Source organism: Myripristis murdjan, chromosome 5 (assembly GCF_902150065.1).
Source record: "Myripristis murdjan chromosome 5, fMyrMur1.1, whole genome shotgun sequence".
In the NCBI taxonomy this organism is placed as follows: domain Eukaryota; kingdom Metazoa; phylum Chordata; class Actinopteri; order Holocentriformes; family Holocentridae; genus Myripristis; species Myripristis murdjan.
The window spans coordinates 11148386-11173689 of NC_043984.1; the positions used below are offsets into that span (position 1 = coordinate 11148386).

General features: G+C 40.8%; 2 protein-coding genes across 2 annotated transcripts in view; both read left to right on the forward strand.

The window, feature by feature from the left end:
* itga7 (integrin, alpha 7) overlaps positions 1-16018 on the forward strand; it is a 35409-nt gene extending 19391 nt beyond the window's left edge. The window contains exons 7-26 of the mRNA XM_030051832.1: positions 2404-2611; positions 2915-3111; positions 3677-3765; positions 4054-4181; positions 4890-4985; positions 5169-5230; positions 5535-5704; positions 5951-6100; positions 6804-6919; positions 7302-7488; positions 7724-7798; positions 8392-8471; positions 8625-8702; positions 9023-9125; positions 9470-9682; positions 9979-10095; positions 10446-10559; positions 10992-11090; positions 11651-11776; positions 14218-16018. Of these exons, the coding sequence (XP_029907692.1) occupies positions 2404-2611; positions 2915-3111; positions 3677-3765; positions 4054-4181; positions 4890-4985; positions 5169-5230; positions 5535-5704; positions 5951-6100; positions 6804-6919; positions 7302-7488; positions 7724-7798; positions 8392-8471; positions 8625-8702; positions 9023-9125; positions 9470-9682; positions 9979-10095; positions 10446-10559; positions 10992-11090; positions 11651-11776; positions 14218-14373 (2564 nt within the window). The 3' untranslated portion in view covers positions 14374-16018. The remainder of the gene's footprint in view (positions 1-2403; positions 2612-2914; positions 3112-3676; positions 3766-4053; positions 4182-4889; positions 4986-5168; positions 5231-5534; positions 5705-5950; positions 6101-6803; positions 6920-7301; positions 7489-7723; positions 7799-8391; positions 8472-8624; positions 8703-9022; positions 9126-9469; positions 9683-9978; positions 10096-10445; positions 10560-10991; positions 11091-11650; positions 11777-14217) is intronic.
* Positions 16019-18689: 2671 nt separating this feature from the next.
* Positions 18690-20932, forward strand: npffl (neuropeptide FF-amide peptide precursor like). Its single transcript, XM_030052352.1, has 3 exons — positions 18690-18839; positions 19788-19903; positions 20812-20932. Exons 1-3 carry the CDS (start codon positions 18690-18692, stop codon positions 20930-20932), a joined length of 387 nt encoding a protein of 128 aa, XP_029908212.1.
* Positions 20933-25304: the final 4372 nt, after the last annotated feature.

Below are 25304 nucleotides of genomic sequence, written 5' to 3' on the forward strand. Positions count from 1 at the left end.
TGATCCTTTGTTCTAGTTCCTATAGACCTCTAGTGTGTGTACAATCTGTAATGTTTTATTATCACCTTCCCTGTTATAAAGAGACAGCCACCCCAAATTTTCAGAGTTTCAAGCACACTTATTTTAACACTTTTTTCTTTGCTTTTTCTTTATTTGTTTCATATTTTTGGAGTAATTCTGCCAACTAGTTGGGGATTTGGCATTGGAACAGCCATGGTTGTCTCTTTTAGTAGCAGCAGGGTGTGTTTCTGTCCGTCGATCTCTCTTGTCTGTAGTCCCTCCTGTCTATAGTCTGTTTAGCCGGTGTGTCAGTCTGCATGTGTGTGTCTAGCCCATACACAGCTGTCCAGGGTAGGTGGTGGTTTTCTCCGACGTTTTCTAGATGGGCTCTTCATAGTTTAACGAGACTGATTTACTGACTAAATGCATTTAACTAACAAGGGTGTATCAGAAAGACCTTTCACTGAATGTGTGTCTTTTTGAAGAAGGGGTTCCAAGATGCGTTGTCACTAATCTGTGGATATTTACTGTAGGTTGTCTAGTGATCATGTCTCATAGGTCATAGAATTTGAAGATTGCCTCGTCGTCTTTATTGGACCTATTTGACAATGGAGTTCTTTCTTGTTTTATACAATGTAACTGAAAGCTCATGGCCATTTAAGGCCTAATTAATTCTAACCAATAATGTTTTCTGGGGTTCTTAACCCTTTCCATTAACTACTGCTACTATTATAAATCTCTCTATTCACTTATCACCACACCTACTTACCTCATACTTATAATGAATTGTCTGCTTGGCAGCACTAACTCCTACATGAACCTTGAGCCTCCAATTATAACTTGCATGCCTCCATCAATCCTAATCAAATAACATGCCACCCATATGCGTGCTTAATAAATGAGGTGTAACTATTTATAATTTTTTTTTTTATTAATAAGTGTTCTGATGATACTACACAGGATGGCTCTGATTCCCTTTATGATAGGTAAGGTAAAACCTTTAGATGACCATTTCTGTTGCTCTGTCTCTGTCTTTCAGAATAAACGCAGCCATGCCTTTTTACACAGCGCTGCTCCACCAAGGTCTCCTCAGAGCCTATCCATCAAATCTTATTTTTCACTGGTATTCAGCCAAATGGAGTATTTTGTCAGGGACTGAATTTTTCTAAAGGCTTTAGGCCAAAACGCAGTGGATTTTTGCCCATTGCAAAAGCAATGCTAAATTTTACAGTTGTTGCACAGAATGCTTGTTAAAGAGAAATGCAAGAAAAATACTTAGTACCCTCGCAATTTGTTATGTACATTTTATCCAAATTTAACTGATAAGAACATCGTCCAAGGTCAGTTCTGCACATGGGCTTTTCATAAAAAACAAAGCTATAGCTAAACAGTCTATTCAGATTACACTTAACCCCAGATTAGTAAGGCTGAAGTTGGGCCCCATTTGCCTTTTAAGAGCATTTGCAGAATAAAGCTTCCAATCCCCATTTAGTTTTACAAAGATGACCCAGTAGCTGGCCTCTGTCTTAAAAGCCACCCTGTGTGGAAAAAGTAGCAGCTTTGTCTCCGTCACTTGATTTTTACAGGAGGTGAGATGCAGACTGTTGCATTCCACACCTGCCACCCTGGAGCTGCTCGCTGTTCGTGTCCATTTGTCTTCCACAGTCGACCCTCTGCATGTTTACTCAGGACTAACAGCCACCCCCCTTTTTCACTCCTCCTGCATGTAAAACGAGAGGAGCATTTGCATGTTGTTACTTCAGTTTTGGTTTGTCCGTGTGAAATGGTATGGTATGATGTGCTATTTTTCACACCGTGACAATATTTTCAACACAATGTTGTCATGAAGCAAACACTTGCAACCCCCACACGTCCATTTCTCCATTCGTCCAGTCTACCTGATTTATATGCAAGCTCATACTCACATTCCCTTACACACACACACACGCACACACACACACACACACACACACACACAGTCTAACACAAAGAGGGTGGGATTCCTTTTGGCTATAAATGTGATTAATGTCCATCCATTGTGTTTACATGTTGCCTTCTCCTGAGGCCGCTGATACATTGCAGTGGCACCTTTAATCTCTTGAGACATAAGGCAAAGCCCAATGCATCTCCTACTCTTAACATCACAAACAGCCTTTTGGCTCCTACCAGTGGACACAGAACCACTCTCCCGCTAGCAAGCACAGCACCAGGGACATTTACACCCATCATGACTGTGGCATAAAAATCAATAGTCACTTAAGGCACACATTTCATTAGTAACAGGATGAGCAGAACATGCAATACCATGAGGAGAGGGGACTCTGAGCCCCATGGTCAATACTAACCCCTGACCCTTCCTCCTCCTTCCATTTCCTCTCCGTCCTTCCTCTCCGGCTCCTCCAGGCTTCTCTGTGGACTCGGCCATGGGCATAATGAGCCTTGGAGAGTTGACCTTTGTGGCGGGGGCGCCGAGGGCCAATCACACGGGGGCGGTGGTGCTACTGCGGAAGGACAATGTGTACCGGCTGGTGCCGCAGCACATTTTTTGGGGGGAAGAGCTGGCGTCTTCCTTTGGGTACTCAGTGGCCACCACAGACCTCAACAAGGACGGGTGAGGAAATGCTGAGTTAGGAGTCTGCCTGGATGACCATCACAAAACAGAGGGCTGTGGCTACACATGAGCTTTGGGATTGTAATGATAAACAATATATATATATGGGTTCTGAAGCCTTTTCCTAAGACCTGTTTTAAAGCCATTTTAAAGCTACCTGTGAAAGCCATTTTGGATACTAAACTATAAAATACCTAGAAATATAAAAAAAAACATGATAGAAATATAGAATTGATATACATATACTTTGTGTCTCTTTGTGTTCCTCTCTCTCTCACCTCTCACCTCTCACCTGCCTTCTAGCTGGACAGACCTGATAGTGGGAGCTCCCAATTTCTTTGACCGTAAGGCAGAGATCGGTGGGGCTGTATACGTGTATCTGAACCCCTTCGGTCACTGGGATGACCAGGCTCGGCCTATCCGTCTGAATGGGACGTATGACTCCATGTTTGGGATGACAGTTAGCAACATTGGTGATCTAGACCAAGATGGATATGGAGGTGAGAGGAATATTTCCTTCCCAGTACAATATCGCCCTACAAAGCCAAAGGGCAGCAACTGAGTGAAAATTGAAGTGATATTTCTGTCAGCACAGAAAGAGGTGGGACAGTATATACTCCTGGGTAAAATTATGTGAATAGTAAATCTCAAATCTCAACTATTCACCCAAAATACAAAGATTGCACTAAGTGTGAAAATATTTCTATTTTTTAACTGAATTGTTTCTTTAAATTGGCTGCCTTTTCACTGCAAAATAATTAGTATGAAAAGATGCTCAATGAGCAAAATAGGTATTAATATTGACAGCATGTGAGAGGACTGTTATTGCTTTCATACAGTAATAAAGATGAACAGAGTCACTCTTTTTTAGCTTGAATTCACTAAAACAAGGGGATAACACAAGGGGCCAAATTGTGTTAAATAGTGGCATCGTTGTCAGGCTGTAGATGTTACACATATGAAAATGAAAATGTCTAAATGTCTAGCTGTAACAACACTGAATGGATTGTTTAGGTATAATGATGCACAGCTAAAACTTTATTTCAATCTCCTGAATTTGTTCAGATATTGCCGTTGGAGCACCATTTGATGGAGATGGAAAAGTGTTCATCTACAGAGGCTCAGATGCTGGAATCGAAACAAAGCCTGCTCAGGTATGTATCGGCTATTACACATGATGTCAAAGACTAAATGAAGGAAAGGACAAATAAAGACAAAGAGGATGGAGGTAACAGAGTACGGACAAATAAACAAAAATACAAAATATAAAAGGAAGGAAATGAATATAAAAGGAAGGAAAAATAAAGGAAGGATGCAAGGAAAGACGAGGAAGAGGAATGAAGGACCATGTGACTGACTGACTGAATGAAGGAGTGAATTTCATCAGAGCCTGTGTAACTGCCAGCCACTGTGATACCAGTTTGTACTTTTCACCCCACCAGGTGCTGGACGGCCGTGACTTTGATGTGAAACGTTTTGGCTATTCCATCTCAGGTGGTCTGGATATTGATAAGAACCAGTACCCCGACCTGGCAGTGGGCTCGCTTAATGATTCAGTGGTTCTCTTCAGGTGAGATGACATCTGTTTACAGACCTGTGGGAGATCCTCAAAGGTCTTTGACGATGGATTTACACCAGAAACATTAAAGTCAAATTTTATTTTTTTGCCCTTTAAGACCCAAATTCAAATTTTTATTGGTAAAACCAGGGAAAATGCCTACTGTAAAGCATGCATTAAGAAGACACATGTGAAACAGGAATATGATCACAAATCATATACATACTTACCATCCTGTTATCAGTAGTCTATAAAACCCAGCCCATTGATTGGATGCTATTACATATATCCAACTATCCTTTATGAGAATAAATGGCACCATTCTCATGAAGGATTTCATGTTTTATGTTATTTTATAATTGATTGACTGATTGACTTAATTTACATATTATTTATTCTCATAAAGGATCTATTTGCCTCATTGGAGCATGCCAGCTGTATTTCTGTTGGGGAACACATGTGATCATCCCTCAGGCCTCTCAAACATCATATATTTTAACCCCAAAACCATATGTGTAAACAAAAAAATTCTGCCAGCGAAAAAAAGTAATAAAAACTTTTTTTTCCAGAGTCCTTAGTACTTGTTGTGTGCAATCACATTCAAACTTAGGGTAAAATCACTGCTTTCTGATAACTGTTTATATGATTATATGATAATTAATTATATAATTCTTACTTTTGTACCTTTCAATCTCATCTGTGTGTTTCTTTGTCTCCAAGGTCTCGCCCAGTCATCCATGTGACCAGAATGATATCTATTGAGCCTGATAACATTGATCTGGAGCAGTTCAACTGCAAGGGCAGAGAGGGAGTATGGTGAGACGCTATAATGTGACAGACAGTTAGGATAACTGAACTAAGTTAGGATAAACAAACTATTGAATCATTTAGCTCACATGCTACGAATGCACTTTCATCAAAATACCAAATTTTTCTAATTTAGTGTCGTGCTGAAAAACACAAATCTGTCATTCACTCTCCAACATTTTGCTTTTTTAGTGTGGAGGTCAAGGCCTGCTTCTCCTTCAAAGCCCACCCAGAGCACTACTCTCCACACATCAGTAAGTCGTAGCTCAGTTTTCACAACCAGCCTCCTTTTTGCTTTCCCATGGGGGTTTATAACACCCACTCAGCCACACAAGTCATTTCTATTTATATGAGGTAACCTTATCTATGAGGAACATAAGAGTCTACTATGATAAAATCACAGCTGTGTAATACTGTATTCCCTTAGATGAGATTGAAAAACGTGCCTTCCCTGGTGGGCTCTTTAAGTGCTCTCTGTGTGTGTCCTGACATTTCTCAATATTCTATCCATCTCTCTCTCATCTCTCTGTCTATGCTCCCCCTCTCCCTCCCCTTAAGCCCTGATGGTGCACTTTGAAGCCGACACGGAGCGTAGGAAGTTGGGCCTCCCGCACCGAGTTAACTTCCTGGGTCGTAGTTCACTGGAGCCGGAGTACACTCAGAGAGAGGAGGTGGAGCTGCACGAACAGCGCCGCCCTGCATGCACCAGTGCTGTGTTCCAGCTCCAGGTCAGTAACACATGATGGAAGGATTATATTGATTATTTTATGCATGTTTAACATAAATTACTGGTAATCCCTTCTTGTAATTTTCTTAGCTCAGGAACGTAAACACCTTCCACTTGGTTCTGATACACTGAATATTTTTATTTCTCATTGATTCAAGCTTTTGTTTGACTATTCAGCTCAGTTTTTAATGTTCTGCTTTAATCTTTTTTTCTTTTTTTTTTTTTTATATAATCTCTCTGATTACAGGAAAATATCAGAGACAAACTGCGTCCCATCACACTGGCGATAACCCATACAATCAAGCCTGTGCCACCACGCAGACATTCAGGTGCCAAGAGGCTGGAGAAGTTGGCGCCTATTCTGAGTGTTTCTCCTTCTAATACACTGCACTCTGAGGTGGGTACTGACAAGAGCTACTCTTACTGCTTTAGGAGGGGCAAGTGTCTGAAAATATTACAGCACATGAATAAAGGAATCAATAATTTAAAAATGTAACCCAGGCCAGTGTATGCAGGATACTCATTATTTTCCATTTAAAACTATAACCTGCTCAAAAACATTTTCAGATGGAAAAGACATACAGTGTAGTGCAAGAACTCAGTGAAATTCTGTTATTTAAACTGATATGAAACCTGCCCGGCCCCGTTTAGGTCTACAGTCTCAAAATTGGAAGAAATTTATTTTATATGCATCATGTAACCTCAGCTAAATGGACAGGAAAAGGTGTGACCATTTGAACATGGGACCTTAATGAATCTCTGTGCCTTCTCACATACTAGCCCACTGGTCATCTCTATGGTTACTACCCTTTTATACTGTATGTCCTTTTAACTTTTTACTTCTGTTTCTTAATTTGCTTTTTAAGAAAGCCGTCTTAGAACATTAAAATAAATACAATTCAAATATCAGAAAAATGAACAAACTGCAGGACCTACAACAGGTTTTCATGCTGTATTAAGATTAAGACAACATGCAGTAGATGGAGAATGCACGGTTTGACTCAGGCGCGTCTTCATCTCTCTCTCTCTCTCTCTCTCTCTCTCTCTCTCTCTCTCTCTCTCTCTCTCTCTCTCTCTCTCTCTCTCTCTCTGCCTGGAAGGTTAATTTCCTGCGTGAAGGATGTGGCACAGACAAAATCTGCCAGAGCAACCTAAAGCTGACCTACCAGTTTGGAACACGACCCCCGACCTCTGACCTCTTCACCCCTCTGCCAAAGTTAGTACACCTACCCACCTACCTAGCTCATTCTGTGTGAGGCTGTGGATTTGATGTTATGTGCTGTTGCCTAGCAACCTATACCTCGCCAAACACAATATGTGGCCTATGTGAGGTGGGGGTTGCATGTATGAGTGCATACCAAGACAATGTCACGCCTATTTACTGCAGGTGTACTGCATATGCACCATTTTCTGCATTCTTGCTGTTTATGTCTCATTATGTCTTGTAATATAAAATGCTGTAGACCAGCAGGGTTTTTTTTTTTTTTTTTTTTTTTTTTTTTTTCACAGAGAAGCAGGCAGCAGTTGTTAGGGTTTGTTACATTGCTAATTGTATGTGTTTTATCTCAATCCCCACTGTCTCCTTGGCCTTCACACAGAGATGAAGATGATGTGCAGGTGTTCTCCCTGTCCGACCAGCGGTCTGTGGTGCTGGAGATCACTGTCACCAACATGCCCTCTGACCCTCTGTACCCTGAGGAGGATGGAGATGATGCCCATGCTGCGCAGCTGCTCATCTCCCTCCCAAACACACTGTCCTACTCAGGCTCCAGGACCCCACCACAGGTACGGGTCCATAAGGATACATGCATCCCCCTATAAAAATAAGCTTACTGTAAGCCTAACATACACTTTAAATACCAGGCAAAATTATATGAAAAATCCTAGCCATGTGTACTTTGCATCCTGAGATAATTCTGAATATTCTACTTGTGCCTGGTATTGAACAGTTTCATAGCTGGTGTGTCAAAGTGGGATCCATCATGTGAAGGTATTTGTTTGATGTCATGGCTGATTCTAGGTGAGGTGTCAAGCCAACCAGAACGGCTCCCGGGCTGAATGTGAGCTGGGAAACCCTGTCAAACGAGATGCTAAGGTGAGGTAAAACGATGTCATAACAAAATTATCCTAGACAACATAGCATATTTATGTAAAACTACTATGCCATAAGTAAATTTATTGCATTCCCTGTAATTTAGTGCATAGTGCTGTGAGCAAGAATTGGCACACTTTAAGGGTAGTCTTAATGACAGGCTTGTAGATGGTGGGCAATCAATAAGATTGCCTAAGTAAATAAACATCCCAACACTGTGTAGATGTCCATATTATATAAATTCATAATGTGCAACATTTCCACCAAGGACCTCACTCAAGCATGTAACAGTTGTTTTCAATATGCAAATGTACATTGTGTTTGTGACTTTGTATTAAGTATTTAATGTATGTTTTGAAATCAACTGACTATGATATCGTTCAAATAATTTACACCTAATACTGTAATAATAATAATAATAATAATAATAATGCTAATAAGTGGCAGGACAGCACTGCATCCTTACAACTGAGTTATTGCTGTTATTGTAATTGTTGATAACCATTGATAACACAAAAAGAGTGAAACAAAATGCCATGAGCTGTTCTGTTTGTAGCTGGTTCTGAATTAATCTGTTGCTTTTGTTTGTGTTTCAGCTGAAATTCTCCATCATCTTGAGCACATCTAACATCACCATCGAGACCACTGAGCTGACAGTAGATCTCTTACTGGCAACGTAAGCCCCCCTACATCCATCTGACACTCAAAACAACATAGTGACTCCCTTTGTTGTTTCATTCAAGACAAAGTTTGATAATTTTGTCATAGATCTTTACCTTGCTAAGACCAAATGATCATATTTGGATCACCATGTTTGTTTTGTCCTCAGTATCAGTGAGCAGCCTGACCTGGCCCCAGCCACAGCTTTTGCTAAAGTGGTGATAGAGCTCCCTCTGTCTGTCAGTGGGTGAGTAAAACCTCCTCCACAGTTTGGTGTAATTACAGTTAAAACTGACTGACATCTTCAAAGACTTTTGCCAGCGGCTTAGAAATGCTGCTTAGAAAGGGATGATTTGCTTGAACTGTGTGGTTATGCATTAAAAGTAGACAAAATCTGACTTAACAGGTCTTTTCACTTTTCACTTTTCACTTTTCCTCTTAGCAGCTATATTAGACATGCTGTTATCCCAGGCTGGCTTATGAATTTAAACCGCTATGAAGAGCTATGAAGTTTTGCCAGTGTGTATGCAGCTGTCTGACTGGCGATGTGACCCTGTGTTTCTGCAGACTTGCCCGTCCTCACCAGCTGTTCTTCAGCGGGGCTGTGAGGGGAGAGAGTGCCATGACCACTCTGGATGACATAGGAAGCCCTGTGGACTTCGAGTTTGCGGTGAGAGATGAGTGAGTGTGCATGTCTGTGTGTGTGTGTGTGTGTGTGTGTGTGTGTTTATAAAAAAATAATGACTTATTTTTTATGCAGCAGAAATGTCGTATTAGGTGTGTGCTACATAAAGATAATTTACCACAAGTAACTGCATGTCTCAATAAAGTAAGTGATCAGTTAATTGATTAACTAATGTAACTGAAACATGACATACTGGCATGATGATCCTATGTTCATTTAAATAGTCAATAATATGAGGTGCTATACTGTTATTGCAATTAAAGGTTTTTTTCACAATAATAAAAATAAAAGACCCTTCTTCCTCTTCTTCCTCTTCTTCTTCCTGTCAGGTGGCCAATACAGGGCAGGCTCTGCAAACACCTGGCTCCACCTTCCTCAACATCATGTGGCCTTATGAGCTGGAGAATGGGAAATGGCTCCTGTATCCTGCCAACCTTACATTCAAGGGCCACTCAGAGACCGTCTGCACAGGACCCCTGAACCCTCTGAAACTTCATCACAGCCCCTCAGCTGCAGAGCTTCCAGAGCCGGGCCATCTCAGGGTAAACAGAGGGGTTGCCTTGGTAGCAACTCTGACTCCAACACCACTGTTGGAGAATCAAAATATCGCTGCGTGGGTCTGAAGCTTGAGAAAGGCCCTCCAACTAGTCTTTATCCTTTAATGCCACAGCGTTTTCTGTACAGTTTTTCCTTTTAGGGAATGGCAACACAACAGTAGGGTAATTTTGACTTTGACAATGTCCTCATGTCCCCACCAGTATTTTGAGGATCATTCTTGAATGTGACTTTACTGTTGCTGGTGACTCATCTTTTTCTGCATATTTGTCATGTCCACCAGGCTGGAAGAAAGGGCCGCTCCCACCCAGAGGAGGAGGGTCAGGTGATGACAAAGGGCAGCGTGGGAAGAACCACCCCAGCAGTGGCAGCCTCAGAGAGACGCAAATCGCTCAAACTGGTAAGATGAATGGAGGGAAGGCGGAGGGGAGGGGGAGAGCAGGCAAGGACAGGGAGAGAAACAGATGGAGGCAAAGTGGAAGGAGAAGAAATAACAGAAAAACAAATAAAAACAATTACTGCCAAATGCATCCGTGATTGAAACCGTGCTAATGTGCATATGGGCAGGATAATTAAAAACTGTCAAAAATAGAACTTTTTGCCATTCCTTTTATAGATGCTTTTATCTACAAAGAAAGTTCAATCAAGGACATCTCAAATAAGTCATGCAGTTGAAATTGTGTTAAACTGCATTTATGCCAGGCTTTGATTCCATGTCCCACAATGCTGAACTCACTGTGTCCTTTCCAGGACTGTCTCCTGGGGTCGGCACGCTGCGTGCTCTTCCAGTGTCCGCTCCACAGCCTCTCTGACCAGGCTGTCCTCAAAATCCACGCCAGGCTGTGGAACAGCACCTTTATAGAGGTGAGGGAGGCCATCATTGCATCAGCTTTGCACATTATGCTTCATCTCTTTGCACATTATGCTTCATTTCAGCTTCAGTCCAGCTTTTATGGCTGCCACTTTCACTTTAACTTCCTGACTGGACTGCAGCAGTTGCATGAGCAGAGTGATTAAAGAGAGTTAGAAAGAGCAAACTGATATTTTTTAGCAGTCAGTGCACGGATTACCTGCAACTGCTAGTGAATTTTATTTGTCAGTATGTGGTTTGTAGAGTCACAGGTACTATTCTTTGATTACATGACCCCACAGTCTGTAATGTGTTCCTTAATTATGTATGATTGTAAATTATGATTTTTTTCTTAAATGAAGCACAGCAAGACTAACCCATTCTCTCTCTTTTACTCCCACCATCTCTTCTCTCTCACAATCACACACACACACACACACACACAGGAGTTCCCAGCAGTCAGTGCTCTGGAGCTGCTGGTCAGAGCGAACATCACTGTGAAGTCCAGCATCAAACACCTGGTGTTAAAGGATGCTGCTGCACAGGTAATGGACCCACTTCCATTTATGAAGATTTATGAAGTGGTGTGTGTCAGTTAAAAATCTTGTTTAGTACAGATATAGATATACAGATGTAGATGCAGATATAGATATAGATATTGATGTGATGCACAAGTACACTTGACTTGGCATATTATATGACTCATATAATATGCATTATGATGCTGACCCACAATTTGACAAAGCACAAAAGCTCATGGTTACTGATGTTGTCCAGTAAATAATTTTTGGAACTGGATACTCAAATTTGCACAATTTCAATTTTGCCAATTTTGACATTTTTTCACTCATGTAAACTGGTCATCTTGCCTTTGATGCACATTTAACACTTTGTCATTATCAGTAACCAAAACAAACAACAAACAACAAAAAAATTCTAACAGTTCTTAGAGGCACCTTGGAGGCAATTATTTTGCGCTAATTGCTTATTTCACCACAAGCTGCTAACTTCCAGCAGCGATGACAGTCTCCAGTTTTGGTTAATCTGCCACAATTACCTGTTCACTTTGATTTCATATTGAATAGTTTCCTCCCTGTCTCCTCAGGTTCCAGTGATGATCTATCCAGAGCCCGGACTTGCTGACCAGTACTGGATCCCCTGGTGGATCATCCTCATAGCCATCCTGGCAGGCATCCTGCTGCTGACTCTACTGGTCTGCATACTGTGGAAGGTAACACACAGGCTTCTTACGTCTTGTACACAGAGACAATTATCTGTCAGGATGCCTAAAAATTCTTAACCGCATAACCACAGTCACTCCTTTGACATTAATAATATTGAAACTCTGCAGCAGTACAACAGACTACATAATACTATGATGTAAAACTGGTTTAACAAACAGTATTTCCACTCACTTAATTTATCTGCAATAGTGAAGAACCAAATGTTGCTAAAAAAACACCTCAATAGCGTATCCACACTTGGTTTTCAAAGTTTCACTTCATTTCTGTCACTCCACTGGCCACGTCTCTTGTGTTTTGTCTGTGCTTTGTGATAGCCCATTGATTTCTTTCTACTTTGTTCTGCTCTGTCCTGTAATCAGTTTTATTCTTTCCAGCTCACTCTCATTTCTCTGTTTCTTCCTTTGTACTTTGTGTTTGTCCTCTGTCTCTCCCTTCCTCTGTCACTCTTTTCTCTTTCCCTCCCTGTCTCCTTTCAATCCCGTCTGGGGACCCTTTATTCCTAAATCCCCTCTTTCCCATATCATTTTTTCCTTTCTTCCATTTCATCATTTCTCACCTCCCCATGGCCATGTGTTGCCTCAGTGTGGGTTCTTCAAGCGCAGCGAGCGGCGCCAACACTATGAGACGGAGTACTACCGTGCACATTTGGGGGTCCAGCCCTCGGAGGCGGAGAAGCAGGCATCAGAGCTATAGGGTCCCTCCACCCCTAGCCCCAAAAACACTTTACTCTGGCCTGCTCTCCCCTCCCCCTCTCCCTCCAAGCGGTAAAAATCCTCAGACCCACTTCTCGTCTCCTCATGCACCCTCACCCCGGTCTGGTGTGTCTTGGTGGCGTTCAGTGTGGCATGATGCATTAACACATTTTGGAATGCATAATCGCAAAAACACAGATGTGCTATTGAAGCAATAATAACAGAGAGTGTTCCTTACTATCCTCATGGGGACAGAGGTGAGATGTGCCTTGTGTTATAGCACCAATAATCACAGTTTAAAGACCTTTTTGCTTTTGGTTTACAGCACAAATATTGTAGGAAAGGTTTCCTGCAGTGAGATACACCTATTTTGCATTACAATAAAATCATTAGAAAACAAAGATCAGTAACTACCTTCCTGATTACAACAAGAGTAGGCATAACACCAGTTTTACACTGATAGCTATGCTTTATCAACAGAGGAGTGCTGATAAATCTATGCAGTCTTATAGGTCAGAAAGCCACCCATTGTACAATATAGCAGTAATGCCCTGGAGCTTGTTTATTACTGTGATTATAGGAGTTACAATGATCCAGTTAGCTTTATGGGAATCAAAAAATATCTTGATTGAAACAGCCTGTTTTGTGATTTAACTTTAACTTTAAATGTGATTTAACTGCTACTTAATGGTTTTAGGATGTGTGTAGCATAAATGTAGTTATGCATAAAATCATTCATAGTGTAATTACTGTTGTTGCTTCCCACCCATCCCGTGCCTGCTGAACACCATCCAGTCCGCTTCCAGTCAGGGACCCTTGATGCCTGCTCTGCTGTGTGCTATGGCTCTACTGTTGACTTTACTAGTTATTTAGACTTGTACATTCTGGCACAAATTCCAACTATTTCTCCTCATCAGGTGTTTGCCATTCACTTGCATCCTCCTTAGTACCCTCACTCATTCATTCTCTCATCTAATTCCCAACAAGGGTTTTTTTTTTCCAAGTGCCAGAATGAACTTGTCAGTAGATGTTTGTGTTCAGGGTAATGTGTGGAATGGCACTTTGACGGTGCAGAGTGTGGATCAAGTACACTCAAGACTGATGCTGAATTTAAATGTCAAGCATGTGGATGTACTCTCTAGTGCCTGCGTGCATTATTGAAAGGCCACCTTGACTGTGGCTTCTGTGGTACACACGTGGTCTCCAAACACTTCTTTCTTCATCGTTGTGTGGGAAAGAGCAGCAGGCATTACTACAGAATAAATGGGGTTAATCCTTGGCTCACTATGTATTGTAATGGGTACAGTAGATACTGAATTAAGTATTAAAAACTCTTCAACCTCGTCAGTTCGTTTTGTGGTTTGAATGCATGCTGCTTTGTTCACACCCAAAGAGCTTCATTTTAAATTCTAGTGGAAATCTCAGGGTTTCCAAAGATACCAAATATGTCCTGCTGAATTACAGGGAAATGCATATAAAATGATGCACCAAACATATAGATGTTGTCTAATTGATGTAATGCTGCAGACATAGATCAGCGACACCTTGGGTTTGAATATGTCACTCAATGTAAGTGTGATGTAGCCTCAATGAAGCATTGCCACCAGCAGATACAGAATGTGACACTGTCATACAATATGGGAAAAAAATGTTTTTCTAACTTAAAAGCTGCTTAACTGGGAAAAGGAGTTAATTATCCCCTTTCATCTCTCCTCCTTTCTTTCTTCCTCGGACAGTGTGGCTTTTTCCGGCGGGCCCAGTACAAAGACAAAGTGCCTCAGTACCATGCGGTGAAGATCCCTCGTCAGGACCGGCCACAGTTCCAGACCGAGAAGTCGGGGGTCATCCATAAGAAGGAATGGGCCACGCACTGGAGCGACGGGACCTCTTAACTCACCTGAAGCACTGACCGACCGAGTCAATTCAAATCACTATGTGGCACTCACTCTTTGCATTGGAACTAATGGACAGAAAAAGTGCACGTGCACGTGCACATTGTAATGCGTCAGTATGTTGCGTACTGGCACTCTGTTACACTGACTGGATCTAGATTCCCCCATCCTGTAACCCACTGTCGGCTAGCCTCGGATAGTCTATATTTACATCATGCATCTATATTGGTGTTTTACAGTAAGCACTGATGGCCCTCAACGGTATCAAAGCCAGTCTAGCTGCTCGATATGTTTTGTAGCCTGCAGAAGCAGTGCTGATGCTCTAATGGACTGCACTGACTGGCATCAATACAAATCAAAGGCAGACCAAAGGAGAACAGAAACTCACACAGCTCATGAAAACACACACATACATTCACTTTGACACACTGGACTTTGTTGATCCCCCTTCACCAAGACGCCACTGCCCATGACATGGACTGCTTTTTGCCTTAACTACTGTAAAACTGAATACTGAAATGGGCAATGAAAAAAAGAAACTACTTTTGTATACAATGTTTGGGATTTCCTTTTAGCTAGCGCTGGTTAACACAGGGAAAATATCTGATAAAGTTAGAAATGATGGCCAAGAGGATTGAATGTGTTGTCCTCTGGACTTGCTGATATGCTGAAAAAGCCATGTGATAAGTTGACCTGATGGTTTTATCAACCCAGTTCATGAAAGTGGAGCTATTGTACATTTTCCTTTTCCATTTGTGTTTCACTTCGAGATTGCGGTCATATGTACTGTACGTCAACAATTTGTTGCCTGAGTGAACTTGAATTAGTGCAGCAAAACCACAATACAGCCTAAAATAGACGTGACCACAGCACTGTTGTTAGATGAATAACAAATATCTCTAAAAGGTAAACTCTTCAGCCTTTAACAGAGCTCAGCTAGCCTGAATCAAGTGTGTGCATTTTAAATTTCTGAACTCTACACTGGGATATGAATGTATTTCCTTAGTCATAAGGTCATAAAACTTGCTCAGTGCATAGAAATTTCATAGGTTTGAATTGAGAGACTATACTGCAATGCATCATGTTGGCTGAATCAAAAAAAGTGATGGGAATAGTCGTTTTTTTAACGAGAGTTGTAAAAGTTGTTGTCTCCTACCAGGAGGCATCATGATGTTTGTATAAAAAGTTTGCAGACTGTGTCGATGGATCATACCAACCTGCTGCTCCTGGGAACGTATTCGCACCAGCCAGGGTGTGACTGTACATGCTTACATTTCTAGTTGTATACAAGTGCCTTATGGTAAAAGTGGCAGAAGCTACTGCAGGCTGAGTTATGGTGAAAGGCAAAAAGGCAAATTGTACCTTACATTACGCTGCCCTGAAACTTCTGTTGGACACTAATGGACTAATATGCATCCCTCCAATTTTCAAACTACGTCACAAGAGCAAAGAAGATGAACGTGGAGAGGTGGAATATATCAGCCTGGAGCCAGACTGAATTTCTTGAGATCTGGTTTGGTTCAATACTCTGGCTATAAAGCATGAAATGTCAGCTTGTTTTTTTTTTTTTTTTTTTTTTTTTTTTTAGGTATTGCTGGACAATCTTGTATCTGTAGCTGCATGAAGCTCATATTGCTGTTCTGACCCTGACTCCCCCCCTTTTTTTTTTTTTTTTGGATGTAACGATTCAACGTTTTATTTATTTTTGTTTGGCTGCACTGTTTTAACATTGTAAATAAAATTAAATAAACAAAATAAACCTATTAGATTATTTATTTATTTATTTATTAAGTAACATAATTTATTTAATAAATATTTAATTTATTTTTTTGTCAGTGAAATCTGCAGTTCACTTTGAGAACACAAGATGGAAGCAATGCTCCGATTTGGTTTTGTGAAAAGCTGAGATTCTGTGAATATTTTTATCACAACATTCAACATTCAACAATTTTCTACGTAATTCACAAAATACTTCTTTAATGAGGGTATGCACAGACTGACAATGAGCAGCTCAGTTAAAAGATTTTACATTTTGTATGTGGCAAACATTAATATTTTAGCACGAAAGAAAGAACTGTAGTCTGTTCATTTCTTGCCATTGCTTCCTTCAAAAGGATACGATCACTATTAGATAGCATCACTTGAAGCAAATAGATTAACATGATTTTGTTTATCAATTTTATTGCTCATAACCTTACTGCTTGAAGTGTTTATGCTAAAATGAAGACAGCCACAAGGAGAGGGCATAATCATGTGACTATTACATTTCTCAAACCGTTTTTCTTTTTTTTAATGTACTCTCTTAATGTCATCTTAATTTGTCTCTATGTAGCACTTTCTGTCTACAACGATCCAACAATCGATACTTTTGTTTTTGTGAGTGAACTTAACTGAAATCGTAACAAACTATGCAACATTCACATTAGTATCATTCCTCCAATAAAAGTGTGCATCATTTATTGTAGTAGAGAAAACAAATTCTACTCAGAATCCCTTTGATGTCATCTTGGTTGTCATGGCAGCTAAGGAGGAACACTCAGACTCTCTCTCTCTCTCTCTCTGCATGTGTGTGTGTGTGTGTGTGTGTGTGTGTGTATGTGTGTGTGTGTGTTTTGGTGGGTGGGTGAGTGGTTGGGCGGGTGTGGGAGTGTATGTGCGTATGAATGAATGATAGTTTAAGCGGATTGTCACCCATTAGACACTTCGATAAGCCAAATCTGTTGATGTCTCATCCAACGCTGGACAAGTGACTAATTGATACACACACACACACACACACACACACACACACACACACACGGAGGCAGAAAGCTAGACAAAAAGAGATGGACAACGAGAACACATTACACACTAACCGTGGCACTCTCTCAAATCAAGCATGAAGACGTCCTTCCGTTTGACATTCAGAGCTATTCAAAGGTGGCGTTCAACATATGACAGCTTTCGTCACGAAACACCACATCATCATCTGGAGAAAAAGCTGCCTCCTGAATCCTTTCATTAGCACGATCACCCAGATGATTGTTTGCTCTGTTTTGTAAGCAAAGGTTTTATGATGACTCATAGCTTTGCTGCAACCAATATTATGGTTTGCTGTCATGCCAACAATCATTTGGTGAGAGCAGGTGTCAAACCACTTCTTTTTTCTTTTTTTTCAAATGGTGCATGTAATTTTTTGAATGAAACTCATCAAACAGAGAATATGAATCCCTCTAATAACACCCAGACAGGCAAACAAACAAGCAAAACAAACCCCGGGGAGGAGAAAATGCAGCTGTCTGACTTAATATAGAATTTGCATTAGTGATTCACATGAAATTGGACGGTTCGGTTTACAGTTGCGAGGAAGAATAAGTCTATTCTAGAGCTGGGAATGAAGGATCCCCCTATTCAGCTGAGGTCATGAAGAGACACACTATTAGTGTTGATGCTTTGACAAATGAGGCACTTACCTTAATGTGAATACTGAGATGCTGTGATTTTGATATGGATCCATTTTATGCTTTAGAAACTTTACCTTGAAAGCAAAATGAAATGTAAAAAGGCACAAGGTTAGTAAGTCAGTAATCATGAGCCATTAATAAAACGTGTCAATGGCTCTGTCAATCTCTATCAATTATTAATGGTAGAGCTGTCTGCTGATGCTCAGCGGTGGATGCTTTTAGCTTTAAAAGACACTTGTTGACGTTCACAGCCATGCTGGCTAAGGTCATAAAAAGAGGCGTTATGGTGGAATAGTTTTTGACGCTGATGCACAATTAAGTGGACAATTAGTAGACTTTGTGTTTCCACGTATTGCTTGTCTATACGTGACGTGTAGACTGTTGGACAGGCACTGCTGGGTCTAAGTCCATTTACAGGGATTTATCTGTTTAATAACTGGGAGAGTTGTGTTGCACAGCCCTAAGGGCCACACAATAATGCACTCGTGCTCTAAGTCATCACTAATGCCCTGATCCTGCTAAATGGACCTGGTTAAAACTCATATTAAGGGCAGTTCTTCCTCCATCCTGTCCCCTGTTTCCTCTCTGAACATCCTTCTCCAGCTCTCCTGGGCTTTTCCAACCAGTAAGCACGATGTGTATATAAGACGTGGCAAGGATGATACCATCGTTGAAATTTGCCAGGACGTTGCACAAAGAGGATAAGACAAAGCAGCGCCTGAACTCTGAAGAGAGCGAGCACCGAGTCCTTCATCTTTTTCCTCCAAGGTTTTGAACGAACTCAACAGGTGCAGCCGGACAACCACCACCGCCACTCTTCCTCTCACCCAGCCTTTGTCAACCTTCATCCACGCTTCTCCTCAGCCTGACAGCATGGACACCGCAGCAGTGCTGACTGTTCTGGCCCTGGTTATGGCCGTGGCAGGCGTCAGCCAGGCGATGCAGGACCAAAGAGGTCTGGACAACAACAACATCCTGCCAGGCAGCTCCGAGGAGAACATGGCCGAGCGCCTGCTGGGACTGGTGAGAGAACAAAGCACTCACAGATTGTTCCACAAATCGTCTCGTTTTAATTGTCACATCTTAGGCATTTGATTTACCCCTACCTGTGCCACAGAGATATAATTGGTGAATTAGAGTGACTAATTTGCTTCATCTGAAAAAAAAGCGTAGTTTTCCTGCCAATTAGCCAAAAACAAATTAAAAGCATCTGAAAATGAAAACACCATTTTGGAACATATGTGAGCCACACAGTCATTTTGGATAGGCGTAATGGTGTGACTGGTGTGGTTAAATCTGTCTCAAGGCAGGAAATAAATGTGCTTTGTCTGCTGTGCCACATTAGAGTGGATGAAATAGTCTCACCTGAACGAAGTGTCAGCATCATGAGAAAAAGTCTGTCACTCACTGGGCTTTGGATTTTTCAAGTGAGACAAGATGATTCATGAAAAACAGATTTCAGATAACACCTTTTTAGAAATTAAAAAAAGAGTTGAGTGATATATTTTGGAGTCAGTGAATGTGCAGAGGAGGGAACAGACATATTGGGGGTGTGAGAAGGCAAAAGGATTCAGATCACGAGTGCAGCGATGGGGTTTCCCCACAGAGGCTTGCATGGACGGAGCAGAACTGGGCCCCCCACCCTACAATCTGGCTTTTATTCTGCATAAAGACAAGGATGGAAGGGAATCTGGGTGAGCATTAGGTACATTTCTGTGCCCTGGTGCATTGAAATCCATTTTTGAAGGTCCCTTGCCACAGCAGGACAGGCTGGCTGCAGCTAGCACCCTGGGGCTTGTGCAGCAACCCTCTGAAAATAGACAGCAGTTAGTCCTCGACTTGTTCCCAGACATATTTATGGGACTCTATTCAAACACAAGCTTTCTCTGCCTTTGTGTCTGCATGCGTGCATGCTCGCGGGCACGTGTGTGTGCGTGCATGTAAATGTGTGTGTCTGGTGGTGCGTTCCAGGAGAGCGAAAACATAGATAACAGCATTGCTGATCGTCTGCTGACCTCAGTGCTGAGATCTCTGCTGCTGGGAGCCCAGAGAGACACCAGGAACTCTGTCCTCCATCAGCCACAGAGGTCAGTACCATCCCAGCGCTGGTATTTATCACACACACACACGCACACACACACACACACACACACAAACACACACACTGGGAACGAGAGCAATGTTCCTGATTACATGTAAAAGAGCACCATCCCGTCCCTTTTTGAAGTAGTTTCCACTCAATAATAAATGGGAACCATTTAATTTAATCATACTGAGGCAACAATGTCACATTAAAAGTGTGTCAAAAATACTGAAATTGCCTTTCCAAGAGATCCACTCATATGTCTTAGGGTAAAAAAAAAAAAAACAAACAAAAAAAAAAAAACAAGCCAAATTCTACCAGGTCAATCTTAGAGTTTTTGGAAAGAGAAACATGATTTTTAATGACATAATTAGCATCTGTCAGTAGAGCAACCATTGGGGACTAAATACAAACTCCACTTATCCATTTGCAGCCTTTTTTCATAAATGAATTTTTAAATGACACAAAGGACCTTGTGACCATCTTTTTGAAACATTATGCTCTTGAGATGTCCATTAGTTAAAGTAGGTCATGGGTAAATCGCCCCCTAGTCCGGCTGGGATTGCGTCATCTTTCTGACCTCAAATGACGGACGTAACTGAGAGGGTTAAAACAATTAGAAAACAATTGGCTGTTGAGTTATGTTACCTTTAACCTACTACATCTTTTAAAGTGCTCAGTTATGTAAACTCAAGGCTTGACACAGACAAGAAAAATAATGATTATTAATAATCATAATCACATGATCTGTAGCCTGTGTTTCATGCTATTTCCTGACTGGAAACACATACAGATGAACAATCTGATTTTCTTTTGTTGTTGAATTCATATAATTGAAATGCACAGATCCAAAATATCACAGTACTTGAATTTATACCAGTGTTTGCTTCCTTCCTGTTTGTCCTCCGTCAGGTTTGGCCGTGGCTTCAGAGGACAGGTAGTGACAGAGGATCAGATACAGTCCCGGGACTGGGAGGCTGCCCCCGGCCAGATCTGGAGTATGGCCGTGCCACAGAGATTTGGCAAGAAGTAGGCAGGCAGGCAGGCAGACAAATGCCTCACTTCCCTGGCACACAGCAGCAGGCAACTGTGGAACAAAGAAAATATGAATGAGTAAATTAGAAAGTACATTAAAAACACCGCTCCAACCCATCAGGCTTTCCTCAACATCCAACTTCTCAAATTAAACATGTTACAGGAGTTTCATTTACAGCCCTTTTTTTTCTGGTTTCAAACACTGCAAAGAATTGCTGTTTGGTGCCTGTTAAGGTTTTATGTGGGGAAGTTGTATTTCCACACTAGAATGTTATTAAGAAGCATAAACATGTGCTGTAAAATGACTGCTAATATTCTTGTTATTCTTCTGTTCAACTAATAAAAAGCTTCTAGCTGGAAAACAGTCTGACGTGTGTATGTCTGTGTGAGCACTGTGGGCGTTTGTTTGTATACACAGCTGGAGAGTTCAAAAGGATCACAAAAATCACATCTAATCACTTTAAAGAAAAATCTATAATTATGTTATGTTATAATTCCATTTTAAATAGAGACAGGAATCTACAACAGCTACTTTTGAAAATGCCTAATGAATATTGCATTTTGACTGCAGCAGAATGATAATCAGGTCAGAAAAGGGTTAGTCAAGGAGATGAGGATTATGCTGACAGGAATAAAATTATTGTAAAATTGGATTCAAGCTATAAACTATAATTTTAGTAATTCAGAAACAGCTGAACGTCATCAGGCTCTACATTAAAAGTTAGAGTTTGGCTCAGTGTCTCTTTTGAGCCTCAGGGAAATCTGCCTGCAGCCAGGCAGGCAAAACACACAATAAACTCTGTTTATATGTAATGCTCCCAACCTTAGGGAGCCTGCACCTCCATCATGAGAGTAGTGGGTCAAATTCTCCACAGAGGGTGGACCGAGTTATCAAAAACAGTTCCAGCCCTCTGCTGACCTTCAGTCAAGGACAGCTGCTCACCCATGATGTGTGAGTCATGCATCATATATATATATATATATATATATATATATATATATATCTCATTAAGAAATACAACAGTAACAATTAGGAATCTGTAATCTACTGTATAACATTACACTTTAAAATGATTCCCTACAAGGCTTTACATTTGTCTATGTGGACGTCATTAGGAAGGTTATTAATTAAACATATTTGTGTTTTAACACATCACATCTGTGTTATGTAAGGACCAGTCCGTCAGCTTCTGTGCTGTTTCTTTGATGTGACTGAGATGAGCAGAGCTCCACATCACATTTGCACAGTTTGGACCAGAAAATTGCAGGAAAGGTTTGTGATACACTGATTAAAGAGACTGATAAATGCATTTTCTTGACCAACAAACTTCAGAGCACCAGCGCTTTAGTATTCCTCACGCTTGTGCAACAAACAAAGAGCCAGTGAGGAAGAAGGTTTGTAATCTTGATCGATACAGATCGCCTGATTTGTTCTTGCTTTGTTTCCTGTCTGACCTCCTCTTGGCTTGTGTCTGAGCACTGACTTCTGTAGAGGGCACCAAATTATTATAACGGCTAAATTTAAGATTCTGAGAAGAGCAAATATTGCCATAAGATCTTTATACAATTTACCAAAGATACCAGTCTTAATCTCTTTGGGATATATTCCTGCTCTTACTATTTATGGTTTGAATTTTGTTACCATAGATCAGTTATATATGTGATTAGATAAGTAAGTAAGTAAGTGGATTGCATAGTGCTTTTCACAGACATAGGTCACAATGGCATTATACAGTATATAGAGAGAATATTAAATACAGGATACATGCAATACATGATTATTAATAATGAATATTAAAAACAGTTTAATATCCAAAATATGTTATATTTTGTATATATAATTTGTTTCTAAAATAAATAAATAAATAAATTAAACTAAACTAAATAAATGGTCACCTGAGGCCCATATAAAAGTGCAAAAGTTCAAAACGCATGATGAACACAATATGTAAAAATAATAAATATGAGGAACCCTGCATAAAATACACACTTAAAAAAAATCTGCAGGTTACAGGCCGTTTTTGAGGCAATGCGATACATTGGTTGGACATGCATGAAACGTCATGAGACTAAGATCAAAACATTAATTGTTACCAATTTCTACAGCTCGGAGGTCCTGTGACTAACATCTGCTCTTGTCCTGACCACATACTGGCACATAATAAGCCTGTCATTTTTTCCACTAGATTAAGTCTGATGGTCTTAACCGGCTGTCACACTTCAGAAGGATGCAAATACATTACAACACCCACACATATACACACACATGCAGATACATGCGGGGTGCACACGGAGCATGCATGCACACACACATGCTTATGGCTTTAATTACATAGACAGAATTGATAGAACAGACAAAATGCACGCGCACACACAGATGCACGCATGGATTTAGCGAGCTATGAAAGGACAGAATTGTATTAGACATTTATGGTGCCGCCATGAGCAGCCAACTATTTTTAGACCTTGGTACAGAGAGTCATGGCCCTTGATTCCTATGGATCTGTAATTTACTGTGTGAGGCTCCAGAGCTGAATTACAGGAAGATTAAAATTAGTCTCAAAATATCCCTGGAGAAATTGGTATCCAACTCAATAAACTCTACAACACAAGCCAGCAGGAGCTTGCAAATATAGGATTTTTGTTTGCAGGACATTCAATAATTTGCCAGAGTATTTCATCATAATAAGCCTGCATTTCGTTTGCTTTTGTCTCTGCACAATGTTAACAGAGAGACAAGAGAGAGCCAGATTAGGTTCAGTGGGATCCGGATACAAATGGTCTTATCCAGTTAATAACATTTTTCTATCTCTTAACTGTGAAGTATTAGAGAGCTCTTGTCTGCAGACTAGCTCTGGCTGTTTGGTTGTGTGTGAATGTGTATGTGTGCGTGTGTGTGGTGGATTTACATGCCACCTGGGGAAGCAGTGTGCAATAAGCCTCAATGCTAATTAAAAGACGCCAACATGCAATTACTCTACGCTTTACCCGTTTCCGCAGCCAATTACTGGCAAGGAAAGCACGTCAATCCCTCTTAGGAAGAGTCCTTTATTGGCCTGACCTCCGATCCCTCCTCATCAGCCTAGAGGACAAAATGAAGAAATACAAGTGCGCGATGGATTCACTTATTCTCCTCTCCTTTTTCAAATTAGCCACTGCTCACCTTTTTGAAAAGTCTGGCTTCACCTACTGTTTACTGCAGATAATGTCCCTGCAATTTAATGTTTTCCTTATCATTTGTGGCAGAAAAAAATGCTGACCTAATCTCATATATTTAACAGAGTGTGATAAGCATCTGTTCAGAATATCCCATGAATGGGAAACTTTATCCCTTTTTAGACACTTTTGGTTTTTGGGTGACACACCAGTTCACAGAACCGGCGACTATCTTGAATTCTGCTTCAAGGCAGACTGTAACAACCTGCTCAGTATCAGCAAACTGGAGTTACATCAGTATATCATGTCACTATCCTCTCTCCGTACAGTGTGTTTTGCTTGTACTTTGCTGTCAAGATATTCACTATGGATAAAACTTTTAAAATACTGTATGCTTAATGCTGAATTCAGTGTTTTCATTAGCCTGATTTAGTGTCAGTGCTGTATATGGTGACAAGAAGCAGAGACTACAACAAGCCTTTTAGTGCAGTTTAACAAGGGACGTGGTGGTCCACAATGCTCAAATTATATTATGATGATTTGTGACTACTGCTGTATAGCCAAGCAGGATCAGGATTCAGAAGGGGAGGCAGCCCGCTGGCTATAATGTGACACAATACAAGAGAGTGTAGCCTGAAAGGGAGAGAAAGAGAGAAAAAAAATCAAGAGATATGGAGCAACAGAAAGAGAGAGGAGGCTCTTGTTGTTGTTTTTTTTCTGTCCGTGCAGCTGCGGCCTCTAATCAGCTGTAGAAAAAGATATGCTCAACTGATTTACATTTTATGACTCTGCGGGGGGTTTCACATCTCAAGCAAAAAAAAAAAAATAAATAAATAAATAGTGTCTGTGTAGGGAACAGAATAAAGCAAAAGACAGAGAGATTGATTTATTGATAACTCTCGTGGTCAGTTGTGCTTTCATGTATGTGTGCCATGTGCGCTGTGCTCATATGTAAACCTATACAGCACATAAGGAAAAAGATATGTAATCTGTAAGGAAAAACATAGTCATATATAAGGAAAAACACAAAAAATCTTTTATAAATTACAATAGATATGCCTGACTTATGCTTATAGGTAACTGCAGGATGACTTACTGTCTTGCAAATTATCACAACACTGCAGTTCTTATGTAAGAAGTGGCTGATTTTCGAGGAAGGCCACCTGAAAAGCTTCTAGGTATAGAGCCCTGGGATAGATGATTGTTACACGGGG

Bases quoted from the DNA above. Each gene is read 5' to 3' on its own strand.
- npffl (XM_030052352.1), top strand. From the start codon at position 18,690: ATGGACACCGCAGCAGTGCTGACTGTTCTGGCCCTGGTTATGGCCGTG. The intron at 18,840-19,787 runs GTGAGAGAACAA...GGTGCGTTCCAG, and splicing joins CCGAGCGCCTGCTGGGACTG to GAGAGCGAAAACATAGATAA. The intron at 19,904-20,811 runs GTCAGTACCATC...GTCCTCCGTCAG, and splicing joins GTCCTCCATCAGCCACAGAG to GTTTGGCCGTGGCTTCAGAG.